The 17,938-nt window shown below is 42.7% G+C and overlaps 1 protein-coding gene across 1 annotated transcript in view; it reads left to right on the forward strand.

The window, feature by feature from the left end:
* LOC104077551 (inositol 1,4,5-trisphosphate receptor type 1-like) overlaps positions 1 to 17,938 on the forward strand; it is a gene marked incomplete at its 3' end in the record, with an annotated part of 62,052 nt that overhangs the window by 24,892 nt on the left and 19,222 nt on the right. The window contains 10 exon segments of the mRNA XM_009578831.1: positions 1,760 to 1,870; positions 3,167 to 3,262; positions 4,029 to 4,151; positions 5,156 to 5,260; positions 6,090 to 6,282; positions 10,234 to 10,356; positions 14,069 to 14,143; positions 14,146 to 14,228; positions 15,478 to 15,642; positions 17,240 to 17,435. Of these exon segments, the coding sequence (XP_009577126.1) occupies positions 1,760 to 1,870; positions 3,167 to 3,262; positions 4,029 to 4,151; positions 5,156 to 5,260; positions 6,090 to 6,282; positions 10,234 to 10,356; positions 14,069 to 14,143; positions 14,146 to 14,228; positions 15,478 to 15,642; positions 17,240 to 17,435 (1,270 nt within the window).

The raw sequence follows: 17,938 nt of genomic DNA on the forward strand, positions 1-17,938 counted from the left end.
TGTAGTAAAAATATTGCTAAAACCAAGCTCTGTTGCTGGTTGTAAATGAGGCCAGAACTGTGGTCCCCCCAGCCTGATGGGAGAAGATTGAGCTCTCTAGCTTCATTAATGAAGGCGATAACCATGTTGAGGTTGTTTTCAGACGTAGTCTTGTGTGTAGAACCAGGTGCGTGTCGCTGCTGACTGTCCGTGCACTTGCACAGGGATGTGGCGGTGGTTCCCAATGAGCAAGGGTTGGTGAGGACCACCAAGTGTCTGTCGAGGGAAGGCAGCCTCTGTCCAGCTTGCTGACAGCGGTATGTTTTGCTCCAAGCAGGAATAACTGTTGTAAAGCAAGCATGGTGGTTTAAGTAATCGTTACAGGGAAGGCATAACTGAATGATGACAGTAATCCTATCAGATAAAGCAGTTACTGACCCACAGCTGGGCTTGGTCTGCTCTGTGCCTCAAGGGTTGAATAATTAGGAAGGAGTATGGGAAGATACTCTGTTTGCATAAGCAGGAGTTTTTGGGTGCTCAAGAATTACAGTTTGATCCAGTGGGAAGGATCAGAGGGTAGGGACAGCTGTGCTGCTCAGCCTTGCTTTTCCACTTCATCTTCCCACAGGTTGTACAGCCGTGTTTTAGAGCAGCATCGCCAATTAGTCAGGCCCATTTCTTCTGCCTTTGGTCTAAATGTGGCTCTTTCTATAACTGTTTCAATGAGTCAAATGAAGTCTGAAAGTCTAGAGTAAACCATACTAAAGAGATAGCTACCCCAAAATAGTTTTCCAAACTCTGGCCGCTCTGTGGCATTGACTCAACAAATAACGTGCTCAGTGTGTGTGGTAGAGAACACTTTTCCCATGGGACTGGCATGACCTGGTAAATCCTGTGTTCCAGGGTGGGTGTCACCCTTCTAATAAGCAAACCTCTGCACTTACAAACATGGGTATCTGCTTATTTTCTCCATTTGCATACTATTTGAACCATAGTATGGTACGGAAAGGCTGGAATAATGACTTTTCAAAAAGTCTTCAAGAATATCTGTCCTTTGAAGTGCCTTTTCCTTGTGCACTCAAATGTAATTTACAGCAAAGCTAGCATAGTGGGGGGTGACCGATGTTCAGATGAAACCATATCTATGCGAGAGAATGCATGAGACTGTACATGTCAGTTCATAACTGACAGTTTCTCTCTGTTATACGGATTGGATGGAATAACAACCTTTAGATATAGGTATGGATCTTTGCAGTGCAGCTCGACGACAGAGCAGGGCTCTGAATTTTGAAGCCAACAAGCTACTGTCGGTTTGTATATTTTAGTTATAGACCATTATAAAAGCAGGGTTAAAGGGTAAGCAAGAAGGTTACGGAAATTCACATTCTTTGGTTAGACAGGACTGAAGTAGGTGTTGATTGGCACATCTAAAATAAAAAAAACTCTCCCTAATCTTAGTAAAACAGTGTTCTTCCTTAGCTAGGTATTCAGCCTGGACGCTTTAGCATGTAAATGCTTCCTTTATCAACTGTGTTGCTTTCTGCTTCCTGAGGCTGGGTGGTTTCAGTAGGACATGCCATGGCTGATGATAGGAAAAGCTTGAAAAAAATGCCTTAATCTTTTGTTATTCCACTGACTGGAGTTTTCTGCTCAGTTACCCATCTCGAACAGCTTACGAGGTGATGAAAGAGGTGACTCTTCTGTTCTGGCTGGGTCACCAGCCTAGGCTGCCTCTTTAGTGTAGACAATTAGTAAAGTTTGATGAATTTTCTTTGGACAGAACTGCATTGCTACTCACGAGTCCAACGGTATTGACATCATCACAGCATTAATTCTCAATGACATCAACCCTTTGGGAAAGAAGAGGATGGACCTTGTGTTGGAACTGAAGGCAAGTGAATATTTTGTGCAATCCACGTTAACAGTAAGATGAAAAATAATTTTATTGTTGGAATTATGTGTGTGTTTATTATATCCCAATATTCATAAGTGCCAAAACATCATATGCATCAGCAAGCTGGAGGCAGTGCCCAAAGATTGTTTGTCATGGGTATTTCATCTTTTAAATGATAACGTGGAGCCACCAGTTTTCATATAGGGGGATGCAGGCAGTCAAGATACACTGAGGAATCCTAAAATAATGTCCTGTTAAAAATTTAAAGCCGATGAAAACTTCAGTGTTGTTGGTGAGCTTTTACATATACAATGGAAGTAAAATTTCTCATGCTATGTCTAGTTTCCTAATACTTCATTGCTGTTGTTTAATCAGTTGATGTCTAATCATCAAGAATTTTTTAGGGCTGTTCATATTGATGCTGAAATAATTAGCCCTGGTGCTGGTTTCAAAATACACTAGCAGGTTGTCTTCTAGCAACAGTAGTCACAGAGCACTCCTGCTTCAGCATATGTTTTAGAAATATTTCCTTTCTGACTTACTGTCCTGTCTTATAGTGCAATGTCTAGTTGCTTTCCGTTGCCGACTCACACCATTATTACAGCTAATGTGAGTTTTCTATTATTCTAAATAAAAAATGCTTTTAGACTCAGTAAGTATTATACTTCAAAATTAAATACTTTTATTAGTTTTTATTGTCAGTCATGATGGATTTTAATCTTAATTGTTCGTATTAAAGTAGTCTGGTGCCTTGTGGTAGTTTCCCATTTCCTCCCTCTATTTCTCGGCATGAGCAGGTCACACAACAATTCTCAGTTAAAAGCAGCGAAGCACGTCTGTGTCTTTCAGCCTTGGCTGTCCTTTGATTGAATCAACAGTATCTTGAGTAAAGCTGAGCTGCATCATTTTGGAGTTGAGAGCTTGTAGTAATGCTGCAGTATCTTTAAAATAAAACGAAATAATACAAGCTTGAAACCTCAGCATTTCAGAAATCTGAACCTTAATTTGGGTTAATTTGATGGCCCCCAATAAGTAGGGTTTGGGAGATAAACTGGTAAAAAAATACTACTAAGTTGTATATCTCCATAATTAAAGGAGAGGGAGTGCTCGGCGAGGTGAGGCTGTAGGAGTGCTGCAGTAGGCTGGCTGGGAGGCTCTGCCTTGCCTGCAGCTTGTATTTGTAGAAACCAGGTATCTCCAGCCCTTCTGGGCGCAGGGATGGTAGTGCTCGAGCTGGGTGCCCTCGGTTTTTGACTCCTGGCAGTGATTGGTGTTATTCATCCCTCCCTTCAGAACAACGCTTCAAAACTGCTCTTGGCAATCATGGAGAGCAGGCACGACAGCGAGAACGCGGAGAGGATCCTCTACAACATGAGGCCCAAAGAGCTGGTGAGTCCCTGGATCACTCCGAAACTCCCGACTCCTTCACGCCAGGTACAGCAGCACTGGGGAGACTGGGGTGGCCGTGTCCACCCCAGGTGTGCTGCAAGAGGTCTGTGCATGGATCGCTGGCAACTGGAAGGCCGTTCAAGGGCTTGGTTGAATGAGTGCAATATCCACAGGGGACAGGTCTGTCTTGTTCCCAGCCAGCATGAGCAATTAGGGAAGCCATGCCGAATGCTACGGAGGAGGTGTCCAGCATCCTGCATAAGGCAGGGAAGGAGCATCGTTTGACACTTTGGAATCCACGTGTAGAAGCCATTTGCACAAGAGACAGAGAGAAACAAAAATTTCCTGTGACCTAAAAACTGTTCAGTAGACCGTAGCAGGCTTTTGGGCTGGTTAATATATTAACTGGTGAAAACACAAACAGGACATTCAAAGTACAGCTGAAACGCTGTCGGCTTGTCTCAGCGCACGTAGCTACGGCGGGGGCCAGAGGTCAGAACGTGATGCACTGTGCCGCGAGGGTGGCCCAGAATATATTACCTAGAGGGGAACATGAAGTTTAGCTTCTTGTGTTAGTGAGCTGAGCTGAAGGTGCTGAGTTCAGGTCTCCTGTTTTATCCTGGATGTTGAGAAGCCCACTGACCTTCCTCTTGAGTGTGTATGCTCAGCTCCCTTTCGCTTCTGTAAGAGTGGCAAATGTAAACTGGCCTGAGCAGACTTCAGCCCTCAGCCTGAGCTGTCTCTTCATTGGCCTGTGTCTTTCTAGGTGGAAGTGATAAAGAAGGCTTATCTGCAAGGAGAAGTAGAATTTGAGGATGGAGAGAATGGGGAAGATCTTGCGGCATCTCCGAGGAACGTGGGACACAACATTTATATATTAGCTCATCAGGTAGAATTTCACCTACAGCTTTCATAGCACCAAGTGTCACAAACCATGAATAGCAACAGGTCCGCTTTTCCCTGAAATTGTTTTAATGAGACAAACTCACTGCACGCTCTCTTTTTATCAGAGCAAATCCTGATCCTTAAAGAATCAGAAAAGAAAATTCTATAATACAAGAAAATTTTTGGAGTTTTCTTTTATAATGGGAAGCAGGCAGGCTCTTGACCAAGTTTCTGAAGACACATGATTCAAGTTCTTGGTAGTACTGGGGAGCAATGTATTATTTTTCAGCTGTATCAAAGGTTACTTTATACTCCCAAAGAAATTCTAATTGCAGATCACTTAAATTGCAAGCAGAAATCTCGCTCTGCTTTTATGGTTCTTGCCACATTCTCTCTATGTTGGTGCCAGTCAGGTTCGCTGAATTGATACGATGCGGTGTTTGAAAGGTAAAAGGCCGGGGGGGGGCAGAATATATCTAGATCTGCTTAATATATTGATGCTACATATATCACTCCATTAGAGACTTCTTGTTCCTTTAGCATCTGAGAAGAAAAAGCATCATTATGCTGTAAAATGAATTTAGAGCATCCAGAAGCATTTTTGGAGCAGTGCTCTGTGCATCTGCTTTTCAATTGATGCAAATTTTCTCTTCTGTCCCTGCCTAGATACTTGTGTGATTAGCACACCTTTGAATTAGGGTGGGTGTAGAAGGGTAGACTGAACGTGAATGTTCAAAAAGTCTCCCAAGTCAGGTGAAGGGTGGGAGAGGATGGGTAAAAGAGGAGTACAACATGGATATTAAAAAAATACATATTTGAATCATTCTGACTTGCTCCCAAAATAGAGCTGCAGGGTGTCTGGTTGGAATAGAACAAGCCTTCTGTCAACTTTGCCCTTTCTTAGCAGCTGACTGCGTACTATTTCTTTTTTTATGCCAAAAATCAGAAATTTAATATCATAGAGAGACATCTGGTGTCTCCCACTCCCTTTGCATTCCTTTATTTTAGTTGGCTCGTCATAACAAAGAGCTGCAGAACATGCTGAAGCCGGGAGGTCAGATAGAGGGAGACGAGGCTCTGGAGTTTTATGCCAAGCACACGGCACAGATTGAGGTAAAGGGAAGCCGGTGGCTGCTGGGAGGTGTGGGGGGGAATGATCTGCTGCGGAAGGAGCCGCTTGGGAGAGAAACGGTGGAGTTAAAGACCGGTTGCATCATACGTGATATTTTGATTGAACCGACTACCTGTGTATGGACTGTCATCTCTGACATGAGAATACAAGTGTACTTATTTTTTTATTTTATTTTTTGACAGCCGCTGGGGGGGAGCTATTTTTGAGCTGTCATGTGTGGGCTTTAAGATGGAGCTGAGCAGAGCTCTGTTGGCAGGAGGAAGTGTAACTTCGCTTCTGTTACATTTTGGCCGGTACTATTGCTGTATCCGTAAAGTTAGCGATAACTTTTGCCATTCTTTCTGTATTAAAATGACATTTTGGCCTGATGCACAATCTAAGATGCTTTTTAAAAGTAAAACACGCACAAACATGGAGAATTCACAAAACTCTCTAATGAGCAATATAAATGTAACTATTATTCCTCACACTTGCCTATGGCTAAAATTTGCTAAGATTCTTGAGCTGGGCGACCAGATTGCTCTGAAATTCAGTGCCACTTTGGTGCAGGATTCACTGGGCCCCTTGGAAATCCCAGCCAAGTATTGCCAGGATAAGACCACAACATATAAATTATCAGTTTTGGACCTAAATGTAGGCCTGCTTTGAAAGGTGAATTAAGTGAAGTCTCTACCAAGCTGCTGTTCTACAAAACGTGTCCGAGTTTCTACATGTAGCTGGTTTGAAAGGGGAGGAGGAAAAAAAACCAGACAAACCAAGAAATAAAAGCATTTAATAACTAGGAAGGACTCTAATAAGGCTGCTGTTCAGATTGTCAGGTCGGACCGTACCATGGAGCAAATAGTATTCCCCGTGCCCAGTATCTGTGAATTCCTCACAAAGGAGTCCAAGCTACGGATATATTATACCACGGAGAGGGATGAACAAGGCAGCAAGATCAATGACTTCTTCATGAAATCAGAAGACCTCTTTAATGAGATGAACTGGCAAAAGAAATTGCGAGGTAGGTTGCTGTTGCCAGCGTGGTTGTGTGGAGCATTACCGGCAGAGCGCTGAGGTCAGGTTTTCGGAGTTCGAAACATTGACTCGGTAGCAGATGGTTCCCTGGTGTGGCAGCAACCTTGATAATTGTTTGAAAGAGTCTGCTCCCCTGCACGATGGCAATATGTTGTAATGAAGTCAAGCTTAATGCAAGAGCAATATGGACCAACTGGAGGGGATCCAGGGGAGAGTGGTAAGAAGGATCACAGGTCGTCTTTTTTAAGATCCAACAGGAAGGAACAAATTTGTGGAGGCTTAGCTTAAACGAGAGAGCATTTGGTGGCAGGGAGAAACGGAGAAGACGCAGCTGAAGAAAGCAGTGGTCTGTTCTCCTTCCCTGCACTGGATGCATGAAGCAGTTCCCTTGCACTGCAAGGAGGAGTAAGGCTGGGTAATGCAGCATGGTCTTATGGCATCTCCAGCAATGGAGGTATTTAAGAACAGGTTAAACATGCATTTTCCAGTAATGGTAAAAGTACAGTTCGCCCTTCCTTTGGGCAAGGAATAGCTGGCAGACGTGCCGACTAAGTCCCTTCCAGCCCTGTGATGCTAAAATAGCTGAAAGCAAGCATTTTCAAGCACTGCTTTTCCCTCTGAGGTTCCCGCTGGCAACTAGGAAAACTTTTAAAATTATATTTTAATTCATACGGTGCCACCACTTCCCCCAGTAAACTTTCTGACTCATTTGCTTAAAATTATTTTTAAAAAAAAAAAAAAAAAAAAAAAATCTTGTTTTGCAAAAGGAGAAATGTTGCACATGAGGCTCAGCTTCAGTGGGCAGTGATGAGTGGTTAGAATTTACCAACAATGACCCTCTGAAATGTGAGAGAGAAAGCAGCTATTTCCTGCTCAAGCCAACATCTGCCATCTGATACCGCTGTTGTTCCCCATGCTTGAATCAGCTAAACTCCAGTTGTTAGCGCGAGAGCGCAGACTGGTCCAGAACCGCCTCCTAGAGCAAATGTCAGAGTGGACTTCTGTACAGCTGCCTGCTGCTGTCAGCCACCAAAACCTGCCTGCAGTGCCAGGCAGCCCCCCCAGCATGGTTAGCAAAGGGTTTCCCCTGACAGAGACCTTACTGGTACTCAGTCAGCATTGCATATCATAGGAAAAAATTAGGTGAGAAGGGACCTCTCGACCTTCCTCAATGTGAAATTTTTTTTTTTTTTTAAATTATTTGTCTTGTTGCAACCTCTGATGATTGCATTTCGCCCTTTCACTGCGCACCTCCGAGAAGAGCCTGGACTCTTTCCAGTTTGTTTTTAGGATGCATATGCACAGTTCACACTAGAGCTGATGATGTGTCACACATTTGGTAACAGAAACTCAATATTTGCTTCTGATCGTTGGGATGTGTGTGTGTGTATATATATATGTTAATAGATCTTTTAACAGAGAAAAGCAATTGTAATCATATTATTTAAAATTATCAGTCAGGTGCAGATAAGACCGCCTGAAACTTGGTCAGCTTAACGGAAATATTTTTCATGTGTATGAATACTAAATAGAGTGGAGCTATTTCCACTGAACAATGGATTAGTACTTCTGACAGCATGAAAATCCCCAGACTTAAAATGACTTCTAAGAACTCTACAAGAATATGGGAACATTTGACATCCTAAACAAATGGGCAACTTTGGTTTTGACAGCATCTATACATTCTGTTAGATTTTGTTATTTGAGTTACTTTAATTGTCTTTGAGGCTATCTCCAGGCAAGCTGTGAAGACATCTAGTACTTCCGACAGCATGAAAATCCCCAGGAAGCTACTTCTTAAAATGACTTCTAAGAACTCTACAAGAATATGGGAACATTTGACATCCTAAACAAATGGGCAACTTTGGTTTTGACAGCATCTATACATTCTGTTAGATTTTGTTATTTGAGTTACTTTAATTGTCTTTGAGGCTATCTCCAGGCAAGCTGTGAAGACATCCATAATTAACAACAGACCGCAAATTGGTCAAGATCCACCTGCAGAAGTGGAGAATATTTCTTTTTTCTTTAAGAAACCAGAATCATTTAGTCTGTCTCCTAATATTCTCGTCTTGTTTGGCCGTGATACTCTACGTTTATACAATTGTTTCTCACATCTTAAATACAGGTTTGTGTTTTCGAGACAAGATGGGCTGGCAGTGCTCTGTGCTGTGCTCATGTGATACCACTTACAGTTTATTCAAACCTGAGAAAGACTTTGTAAAGACCCGTGTATTTCCCCCTTCAGCTCATAGTGCTAGCTTATAATCTAAGCACCATAACTCTCCCAAGGTCTTAATTAAGAATTCAAATGAGCCTGCCAAAACCAGGCAGAGGTGCTACACAGGGCAGATAGTCTGTGCCCATCCCCAAATGAAGGTTGAAAGTAAAATCTGGAACTTTATAATGACCCTTCGTATAACAATTTCATACAAATGAATGCAACCTGCTTACAAATTCTTCCAGTTAAAATGAAATTGAGAACTGAAATAATATAGAAATCAATGCATCGTATATTCAAAACATTGCTACATCACATTTCAGTGAGGCTTAATGTGCCTGGCTAATTAGGTGCAGTGAAGCTTGTGTTCTTACAGTGGCGGGCTACCTTTTTGTGGTCCTTGCCTTTGCATTCAGCTGTTCAATACATGTGCTTTTTATGTGCATTTCAACTCACTATAATGAGGCATTGTATAATTCTTTTAACCCTTTTTTTTTTGCTTAGAATGCTAGAAGAGGTGATTTGCTGAAGAGAGGTAGTGGCTACTGTGAGGCTCAGAATTCCTGCATTCATTAATTTACTCTTCTTTTCAGCCCCAGAGTTTGCATTTTCATCTCTTCCCTAAATTTCACTGTGAGCTTCTTTTTCTTTGCTCTCTGATATCTGTATATGGTACCTCCTTCCAACAGGGAAAAACATTAGTTCTTTCCCTTCTTTGAGAGCATTTTTAATAGAGATTTTTTTTTTTTGGTCACTCTAGATTTCAGCAGTACACAATTTGCTGTACAATAAGCCTGCAGGAGCTAAAATCAGGGGGATTTTGCCTTGATGCAGAGGGAATTACTGTAAGGCAGCTTCTTAGCTGTCCTTGTCATCTTCTGGTCCACGACCACTGCAGAAAATGAGTCCTGCTTTCTGTGCCTCTTGATTCTTGCTGCAGAGATTATCAAAATTAGGAGTCTTTTTGAGAAGTATTTATGTATAGTGTTAAGAATTTAAAATGTGCAGCTGTTTAACTGTACACTTAGCTCTGTGCAGATGTGCTTGCGTCCTTTGCCCACAGGGGAGAGGGAAGGCCAGCCGAGCTTCGACTCAGTTATTATTCTGGGGCTCTATTGGTCTATTATCGGCTTGAAGTAAAGTTGTCTTACTGGCTTGGCAACTAGCGCTAAACATTTTAGCTTTAGTGTTATGTCGCTATGCTGCATTTTGTGTCTCAGTTGTCCACCTTGCACTATCTTTGCTGCGTTTTTCCTGGCTTGCTGCCACGGAAGGGAAGTTTGAAGGTGGGCAGTATCTCATGCAGGTGAGCTGCTGGCAGCAGCAGCAGCGTAACTGGGAGGGATGGGGCTGAATCTCACCACCATTGATAACGTATGAATTCTCTTCCTCCTAATTCGTGTGACTCTGAGTACAAAGTGTATGGGAAACCTGAAGTCCTTGACCGCTGCCATTTCTGAACTCGTTCTCGTGCTGCTGCTAATTCATGTTTGAAAATATGTTCCTTTTTAACATGTGTCCTTTGCTGTAAAGCACTATCCAGGAAACTGGAAGTACCCCAAAGATAGAGTAATCAAATAAACTTCAGAATAAGCCATGAATATTACTACTGTTGATGCTGTGCTTTTGGGCAAACTGAAAATAAAATAATTTTTTATATAGACCTCTTATTTTTTTAAATGCTCCATTAAAAAGAATTACTTTTCTCTTTTGCAGCTCAACCTTTCCTATACTGGTGTGCTCGCAACATGTCCTTCTGGAGCAGTATTTCCTTTAACCTGGCTGTCCTTATGAACCTGCTCGTAGCATTTTTCTATCCATTCAAAGGAATTCGAGGAGGTACCAATATTTAACATACAAAAATATGTGAACAAATAAGGTATAATGAGCCAAATTCTGTCCCCCACTTGTGTCTGTGCATCCCTGTTTACTTCGGTGGAGATAGGAGAACAGAAATTGGCTTTTTTTAATTGCCTTGATTTAAATTGTGCTGTTCTCTTACTTTTTCTTGAAGCATTTGCAAGGAAAATGTAAAGCCATGCTTTTTCCTAGGGGAAAAAATTATCAAAGACAGACATCCACCTTTTATTACTTGACTGTTCTACTTTGTTTTAAAGTTCTGTAATTAACTATTGAACTAAAAATATGATAAATGTTAATTTGTTGTTTTCCTTGAGCTTGCATTTTATTAATGCCATTTTCCATAGAACTTTCATGGTAACATAGCACTTCAGGAGGCCTCTGAGTGTTGGGGCTGGGTGAGTGAGATTACCCTGCGTGGGCAGGTGAGGCGCACGGGAGCGAAGTGACCTGCCTCGTGCCATTAGAAATCGATGGCAGATGCAGAAAAAGAGCCCATCTCGGAGTCCCTTACGCCTGCGAGCACTTAGAGCAGAGGTTGCTCTAGGGAGTGAGGAGGAGCGCGCCAGCCATGTCCCCTGGCTCGGGAGCAACCTGCTGCTCCGAGGTTCCTTGCCACCAGCGGGTGGCAGCTGGCCTTGCTATCATTTCTAACACAAAGTATAGGTTAACATGTGCAGTTCATGTGGGATTCCACAATCCTGCTGTAATAGATCTCATGGAAGTCGCTTTTGATCCAAACTGTGGGTTTGTGTGACAGTGGTGGTTCTGAGAGCCAATTCAGTAAATACTCCCAGTGGAGTCCTGATGAGATTCAGCTGCTCTTCCTTACATCCAGCCTCTCCCAAGAGATGCATCCCAGGGCAGGTCAAGGGGTGGATTCATGTCAGAAAGAATCAGGAAATCTGGAGAAATATTATTGTGAATGCCTCTATCATGTTAATCGCTTGCAAAGCTGGTGTAAAGGAAATAACTTGGGTAGGAGCTTTTGCCATGTCCATGTCAACTGGAGTAAGTAAGAACCCCAGCAGTAAAACCTCCTCCTGGAGGGGGTGATTCATGTTCGAGCCTTCACTTCCCTTTCTTTGAGATTCATAATGCAACAGGGCCAGTTAGATGCTTATCTCTTCCTATTGGACTTCCCTCTGCATCTTTCTTGCGTTCATTGCTAACTGCAGAACCCAAAGACAGTGCAGCTCAAAGACAGCAGTAGCCTGATCATAACAAAATTATCAGCTGAGCTCTCTGCGTGTGGCATAAAAGCCGCTTCACCCTTTTTGCGGCTCACCAGTTAATTTCCATTGAGTAGAGCCGTAGTTTTGTCCAAGTAGTGTTTGATAGCAGCTTATGGTCACAGTGGGCATGGAAAACTTGAGTTTAGGGGTTCTGCATCCTGATAAAGCCTGTGAGAAGGCAGGGGATATTTTAGACCAAAATCCGATGTTCCTGAGAGAGGGAAGAGTTACAGTTACCTTCCGCAACATCAGGCTGTGGTTTCGGCTCCTGTACCTCTGCATCGCAGCCTGTGACAGCAGACCATGGGGCTACCCGGATCCCGTTCTGGCTAGCAGCTGGTTGAAAGGTTTTAACAAGCACAAAAAGCAACTGACTTTTCTGTCTCTAGCTTCAAAGATTGCAAGTTAAAATTTAAAAGTCTGTATTTATGGCTGCTAGGAAAGCCGGTAATTAAACGAGTTCATTGAGATTGCAAGTTGCAAGGCTAGCAGGGGGATCATTTGGCATTTTGAAGATGCCCTACCCTGCATATTTGAAATACTTTATTTATCAGGTAACATTTTGATAAAATCTCTTCCTCTTCTAGTTACAATCAAAATGTAAAATAAATAAACACATGTGTATTTTATACTTAGCTTTTAAAAAAAAGAAGACTTTCAAAACAGACCATTTGGGGGAAGTTGTTAGTGTCTTGAATTGCTCAGACACGGTGAACTGAGCAGCTGATTAGCATCTGACTGTAGCAGAAGCAGTAAAACTTCTGACTTGAGGAGCAGAAACAAAACTGGATGCCTGGAATTTGGTACTGGAATGGTGAGAATTCCAGAGACAGGGAGAGCTTCCTACCGGGTCCTCCCGGTTACACGCTCCTCCTTCCAGCGGTCGTGTGATGGACTCCACGTGCTCGTAGCAAGTCTTTGATGTTAGGTTGGGAGCAGACAGCTGATGTCAAGTGACCGCTGGCTTGGTGAGCTTCCTTTGCCAAGGGCAAAGACACCGCTCCCAGTTTGCTCCCAGTCTCTCTGCGTCCCTATGAGGGAGAGACGAGGCTGTGCCCTGAGCCCCACTCCTTCCTGGGAGCACTCCCCTGACCCGGGTCCCGCGAAGGTCTTTGTGCGTCATGGCATTGCACTCCTCGTGCTGGTGAGCAGACCGTGGTGTCGGGCCTTTCCGAGGCAGGTGTTACAGGCAACAGTTGAGGACTTCATTAACTCTAGTTATTTTTGCAGGCCTGCTGGGAACTGCTGCAACTTGTGAAAGCAAAAATATTCATGTGCTGTGGATGGCTTTGTAATAGCTGGGATATTCAGACACCTGTGCAGGTGCAGGCAGGATCCCTCAGGATCTGCCTCTCACAGCAATTCCCAAGTCATTCCTAAATGAGCTTCTGCACATTTTTTTTTCTCTCTTCTCTCTCTGTGCTGTTTATCATTCCCACTTGGGTGACTCTGTTTCGAGCTCTGCACCTTTTGCTGTTTAATAGCTTAAGTAGCGGTGGCTGCGTTGCTCTGGGATCCCAAACTCCCTTCAGACAGTGGAAACATCTGTTCAACTTTACGCTTATTAAGTTTTAATTTCCATCTATCCTCTGCTGTCTTTATTAATCTACAGTGATTTGGAACAAAATTAAATGGCTGCTCGTGGTAGTCAGATGAGAGTAGTATTTCCTAAGCCTTCTGAGTTTGGGCGGGGGGGAGAAAAAAGCCCTCGGTGAGTATCTTGCCAATAAGACACAACAGTCCTCTGAGTACGTTCTTGCAGAAGGGCTGCAGAGTGCTATGAAATTTGAGGGGTCTTGCCTTTTTGTCTGTTCAGGTACCAGTTGCTTGAAGAAAAGCATTTTTTTAATGTCAGTTTTAAGAAAAAGATGTCTTTTATATTCTGCATAAACCCAGGGTAAACGGTATTTTCGGCTGAGTATTTTTTATGGCTCTTTCAGAGAAGTGTATTTTTAGCAACACGGGCTGATGTTATGTAAGCAGACAGTCTCATGGGACAGTCTAAATAGAACCAGAAATAGCAAGAGATGACAAAAACTGGTACGAGGTTTTTGACCAAAAGCATAATAGGAGAATCTGCTGTGAATCTGGACCTGGAGGAGTATGTTGTCTGTCCTCACCTACGCATGCAATGCCTCTACAGAACGCATTAGCAAAATGCCTCTCCTTTTCAGCATTCAAGGTGTGTAAGAAATGAACACTAAAATGAAGAATCCTATAATACTGGCGCTTATCATTTACATAATGCTTTAGTAACAAGTTTGTAATTAAAATCTGCTGAAGGCATTGGGCTCAGATGTTCCACTTACCACTTTGAAATCAGTAATGTCTGAACATGAGGCTTAATGATACTCCACCAAAGATAAGATAAAATGGCTTATTTGGTTATTTTGTTTTTATTTCCTTTGGTTATACCAAGTATTGAAATGGGTTTTGTTTTTTCCTCTTCACCCTAGGTACACTGGAGCCCCACTTGTCAGGCTTGCTGTGGACAGCCATGCTGATATCTCTGGCTATCGTTATAGCTCTTCCAGAGCCTTAATCGCTTCTACAATATTACGACTAATATTTTCAGTTGGTTTACAACCCACTTTATTTCTTCTGGGTGCATTCAACGTAAGTATTGAGTGGGCTTTTTTTAAGTTCTCTTGCATCTTATGTAAGGGTTTCTTACCTGCTCGTGAACGTGTCAGGCAAAAATAGCCAGGGACATTGGAGTAATTCCTTCTTTGGACTGTTTCTAGCAGAAGTGCTTTGCTGCTGTTCATACAATCCTGGTTCCCCAGGCTGGAGACCTCTAAGATTCTGCTCAGTTTTGCCGGAGTCTAGAAACAGCTCCCGCTCCAGCCATAAATGCAAAGAAGTCTCTGTGACCCTAAAGTACACAGTTATTCACTCAAACCCGTCTCCCATTCAGTGACTAAGCTACAGTATTTTCGGGGTTGTGTAATATTCACTAAACAATGCATTTCCCAAATGTCTGTCTGCAGTCTACCTGCCAGCCAAAAGCTGACACTAAGCAGTTTTGCTACAGTAATGTGTGGACTGAGCATGTAAGCTGAGCCACCAGAGAACTTCATTAACGCTCAAACCCGGATACTTGTGGTCTCTTGTGGCAAGTAAGCCAAAGTATTTCTCTCTGACTGAGTCAGCAGGAGCTGTGCAAAGACGCGTCTTCTCAAAGTCCTTGTCTTTATTATGAAGCACCCAGCTTTCAAGTGCATCATTTAATAGCATTCCTTGTCTTCAAAATACGTCACTGAGTGCCATGTACTACAGAGTCAGAGTTGCATTGTGAGGGTGGTTGTTGTTGTTATTGGTAATTGTAGCATTTAACAGGTTCCAGGTAAGTTGAAGGCAGCTTTCCCGCTGGTGCTACACAGGAGGATTACTGGGTGCATGATCCGAGACTGAATTGCTGAGGGAATCTGGAGCACTTGCTTATTAGCAAGCAATAGGGGGTGTTTCAGTAAGTGTTGCTGTAGGCTGGAGAGTTACTTGACTGCAGAAAGTGCCATGCTTAGAACAGGGTTTTTTTTTTAGGAGGGTTTACCTCTCACACCAGGGAGTGTTTTTACTTTCTTCTTTAAATCTTAGTCTTGATGCCCTTCGACAACAAGCTGGAGACAGGAGTCAGTGCACGTGTCTTATTAGACATGCAGTTTTAGTTTTGGCTCGCTGTCTCAGCTGTGCAGAAAATGCAACAGAAAGCAGGTTTTGACTGACATGCAAAGTGCTGTTGTGTAACAGACAATTCAGCACGGTTATTGATATCATGGAGCCGAGTCATCTCCAGCTTTGAAAAATTGCCTTTTTTTCCTGAAAGCCACATGTTGTAACTAATTTATGGTTAATCTTTCCTTAGGTTTGTAACAAAATCATTTTTCTGATGAGTTTTGTGGGTAACTGTGGAACCTTCACTAGAGGATACAAGGCAATGATCATGGATGTAGAGTTTCTTTATCACCTGCTGTACCTTCTGATTTGCGCTCTGGGGCTCTTCGTACATGAATTCTTTTATAGTTTGTTGGTAGGTATTCACTTTGCCCTCAGAATGTTTTTGTGTTTATGTGTTTGCAAAGTCCCATCTCGGGCATATCTAGATGTGTCATACACCATTTGCTTTCTGTTTTGCTACTGGGCAACTGTGGTACAGGCACTCTGGAGATTTTGCTTGGGAGAAGTTACGGTGGGAGGCTATGGGACTCCTGCCACAGCTCTTCTTCCCAATTTGTACAGACGAACGGACACTTTTTTGTTCTACAAGACGTGTTTAAAGTTAAATTTAGTTAAAATTGCTCATTACAGTAAATGTGTATGCAGTTGCAATGAAGGTTTTTAGCATTTCTCTCTGTGTTACTCCTCTTCTCGACTTCTAAGGTGCAGGTTTTCTAGGTTAGATGTATTGCTTGTGACCCTGCTCTGACTTCCAAGATAATAAAACAATTTAAAATGTTGTGACTCCACACCATACCCGGTGAAGGTTTAAGCCTTCTTAAGGTCATATGAAGTCTTACATGAGAAAAAAAAAATCATTGAAAAATCTAGCCATAGAAATGTTAGCTGAACAGTAGGCACTTTTGGAGTTACCATGCTATGAGTAAGAGGCACAGTCTTTAAGATGGTGTACTCTGTATTGTCAATAACTGTAATATAGTGTCGCTGCTTTTTGAGCAGTTGGTTAACTCTGGAGTGTCTCCTTAGCTGTAGCTAGACTTCAGACCTCACACGACTGACACGGATGCCTGGCATATGTGTTTTTTCTGTTTGAGGTGGAATTCATCTTGCACAGCACAATACTTACAAGAATAAGCACTGAGGGAGTGTATCTAGTGTTGGTGGAGAAAATGTGTCACTTTGAAGCAAACCTTAAATCCCATTCAGAACACTCTATTTTTGTCTCTTTGTCTGATGCTTGCTACATCCTCTGGTAACTGAATTGGTTATTTTCTATATTCATGTAGGTCCAATTTAACAAATATCTGTCCTCTCACTGTCAACCAGCATAGCCAGCAACCTGCCTGGGCTGTGCTGGTGAATTGTCACAGACCCAGAGGAGTGAAAATTGAAGGAAACATCTGTAAAGAAATTTAAACAAAGAATTTAGGCAAAAAATATTGCTCATTTAATTACACACTCAATAAACTAAGACTTAAAGGAAATAGCCAATTGTGATGGGACAGATAGTACTAAAAAAAAGATGCAACAGTATGTGTTAGCATCTTTGTTTAATGCACGTACCGTATATCTAGCACTTAAGCAAGAATACCTGCCCTCACACCAGGTAGGGACTTCTTCCCATGCTGCCGCTCAGGACTGGAGTCCGTGAAGTGCAGGTGAAGAAGAGGGTACAGCTGCCTCCCTTCTTCGTGTTTCAAAGCGCATGGCACAAGACTGGCACAGTGGGGGTGAGGGACCCTGTCTTCCTCACTTCCTGCTCTATTTTTCTTTGCCAATATGTTAAATTTCAGGTAACTATAAAAAGGAAAAAAAATTGCTCTTTAAAACATCAGATCAGTATCGTTAATGTGCTGCCCCAGGTTATGCCAACACGTAGCATGCCACCAGTGGTATTGGTAGTACATGTGAGAAACAGCCTTTTTTTTTTTTTGTTCGTTGTCCTCCAGCTCTTTGACTTGGTGTACCGAGAAGAGACCTTGCTGAACGTCATCAAGAGTGTCACTCGCAATGGACGTTCCATCATCCTGACTGCTGTTCTCGCTCTCATCTTGGTCTACCTGTTCTCCATAGTGGGGTACCTCTTCTTCAAAGATGACTTCATCCTGGAAGTAGACAAGCTCCCTAATGAAACATTATTGCCAGGTTGGTAGCAGTGACTTGTTTCAACGGTTTGTGTTGAAGAAAGTATTGGGCTTTTGTTCCGCGGGGCGTGCTGAGTGTCTCCTTTTGCAAGACATGCTGATTACCTCACCAGTTTGACAATTTCTTTCTTACAAAGGACACTGTTTAAATAGAAAATAAAATCTAAAAAACCCCAAAGTGATTGGGGTAAACGGATACCCCAGTATTTTTACAAAACGCTGCAATCTGCTGCAGCATAAAGAGGGATGGGGAGGAGGAACCCCTGGAGATAGCACTTGGGCTCTTCTGCACACGGTTGAGATTTCTCCTCTCACTGTTTGCTAAAACAGTTGAGATTATCTAATTCAGCTACACCTACTCCCTCCCCCAGTTTAATTACAAGCAGACTTTAGGTAGGCCATCGTGGAGAAGGCTCTGCACTGGGAGAATTCAGTTCTGCCTCTGTTTGCCAGATATTGAATGCTTATATTGGCGTTTAATGGTGGGGTTTAATTTCAATGTAA

The sequence above is a fragment of the Fulmarus glacialis genome, unplaced genomic scaffold (assembly GCF_000690835.1).
Source record: "Fulmarus glacialis isolate BGI_N327 unplaced genomic scaffold, ASM69083v1 scaffold17115, whole genome shotgun sequence".
In the NCBI taxonomy this organism is placed as follows: domain Eukaryota; kingdom Metazoa; phylum Chordata; class Aves; order Procellariiformes; family Procellariidae; genus Fulmarus; species Fulmarus glacialis.